General features: G+C 40.7%; 1 protein-coding gene across 1 annotated transcript in view; it reads right to left on the reverse strand.

The window, feature by feature from the left end:
• The window catches only part of LOC105294566 (E3 ubiquitin-protein ligase RNF216-like), a 19,102-nt gene extending 17,966 nt beyond the window's left edge, over positions 1-1,136 (reverse strand). The window contains exon 1 of the mRNA XM_011363830.2: positions 895-1,136. Within this exon, the coding sequence (XP_011362132.2) occupies positions 895-1,134 (240 nt within the window). The 5' untranslated portion in view covers positions 1,135-1,136. The remainder of the gene's footprint in view (positions 1-894) is intronic.
• Between the last annotated feature and the right edge of the window lie 691 nt (positions 1,137-1,827).

The raw sequence follows: 1,827 nt of genomic DNA on the forward strand, positions 1-1,827 counted from the left end.
CTAATAGCTTTCCAGTTGATTATTTTGTCTTCTCTCAGGTTTAAGATGGTAGATTGGCTTTTCTTCTTTACATATAAAAGTGCTTAGAACGGTATCTGACACAAGTGGGTGCCCCATAAACAGTCTCCGACATCTGCACCTTTTATCTGACTTTCTTAGCTAACTGCACTGACCAGCAGTTCCAGAACAAAATACTGCTGATAGTCTTATCGTCTTATATTCGACTTTTTGGAAATGCTTCCCTGCATTTCACTATTAAATAAATGCTAATGACTGGTTTTGAAATATGGGGATAAAAATGTCATATTAAATAAGTCATCCTCCTAATACTAGTTTTTAAAGCTTGAATTAAGGATGTCTGAATTTTATTAAATGTCTTTTTACCACCTAAAGACTGATCACACGGTGCATTATGTTAAGAGATCTTAATATTGAACCATCCCTGCATTTCTGGAACAATCTCACTTGCTCGTGGTTTCTATCTGCTGATTTTATTTAGGGAATTTAAAACCTATATTTATAAGTGAGATGGATCTGTAGTTTCCATTTTTAGGGTTATCTCTGTCATGTTTTGGTATCAGCATTATGCAGGTTTTATACAAATATGTGTAATAGGGTCATTACTTTTCTATGCTCTGGACTATTTCAGATGGCATACAAAGATTTTATTCCTTAAAGGGTGAAAAAAATGTGCTCAGAAGCTGTTGGGCATGCTGCTTTCTGAGGAGTAGCTTTTTGATTACATTCCGTTTTTTTCGGTGGTTACTGGTCTATGTATTTCCCATCTTCCCGTGAATCACAATGTGTTATGTATACATAAAACCTTGCTCCTTTATGCCCCCTTACTGACATTTTCCGCCTGTGGAGCAACAGACAGCCATGTGGTTCACTCACCGTGGGGTCAGTCCAGAGAGAACATCTCGAACACTCCTGGCAGGGGGCTCCCGGAGAGCGCGGGTGCTGGCAGAAGTGGTCATACCCGTTGATGGATACTCGACAGAGGTAGCACATTTGGGCGCCGCAGCGGCAGGACATGCGGTTGCAGCCTTCAGATTTGATGAGGCCGGTCCCGCATTTGTGGCATTTTCTAATGCGGGCAGCAGTCATTTTTTCTTCACTGAAAAAAGAATACATGATTAGAGATAGCAGGGAAGATGAAGAGGAAAGAAAAACATTACGGCCATTAAGTATTTATTTCTTTCCATGTATACTGTTTGCCTAGCCCGTTGGGTGACAGAGTGGAAAGAGCCTATGTTTTGGAGTCTGAGAACTGAGTTCACTGCATCACTTGATGACCTTGGGTAAATTATCCAATTGATGGGAGACTCGGTTTCTACACTTTTAAATTGGGAAAACCCAACTTTCTGATAGTGTTTTGAGGATTACAGATAAAATACAAAGTACTCTGGTACAGTGGCTGTCACGCAGAATTTAGAAAATGACTATTCTATTTATTATAGGAATCTCTGTAGGCTTTTTGGAGAAAAAAACTCAGGGTCTTCCTAAATAAAGTGTTTCATATATACAAAGCTGGGTAATAGAGAGCCAGAAAGCCTCACACTTAGTTACATTCACACCTTGGATTTTAAAATACTTGGTATGGGGGTGAGACAGACAGAGTTGGGGATGATCCAATAGCCCATCTATGACTTCTTATTGGCAGAACCCAGCTCCATGTTGGAAGCCACTCCCAGGCTCCCTTGCAGCTAAGGGATGAGCATGCATATGACTCAATCTTGGCCAATCGGAAGCGTGTAGGGAAGCTACTTGTTTCCAGAAGCACTTTAACTGATATGGAGGGGCAGATGACTGGAGTCAAAGTGACAG

This window comes from Pteropus vampyrus, unplaced genomic scaffold, assembly GCF_000151845.1.
Source record: "Pteropus vampyrus isolate Shadow unplaced genomic scaffold, Pvam_2.0 Scaffold90, whole genome shotgun sequence".
Lineage (NCBI taxonomy): Eukaryota > Metazoa > Chordata > Mammalia > Chiroptera > Pteropodidae > Pteropus > Pteropus vampyrus.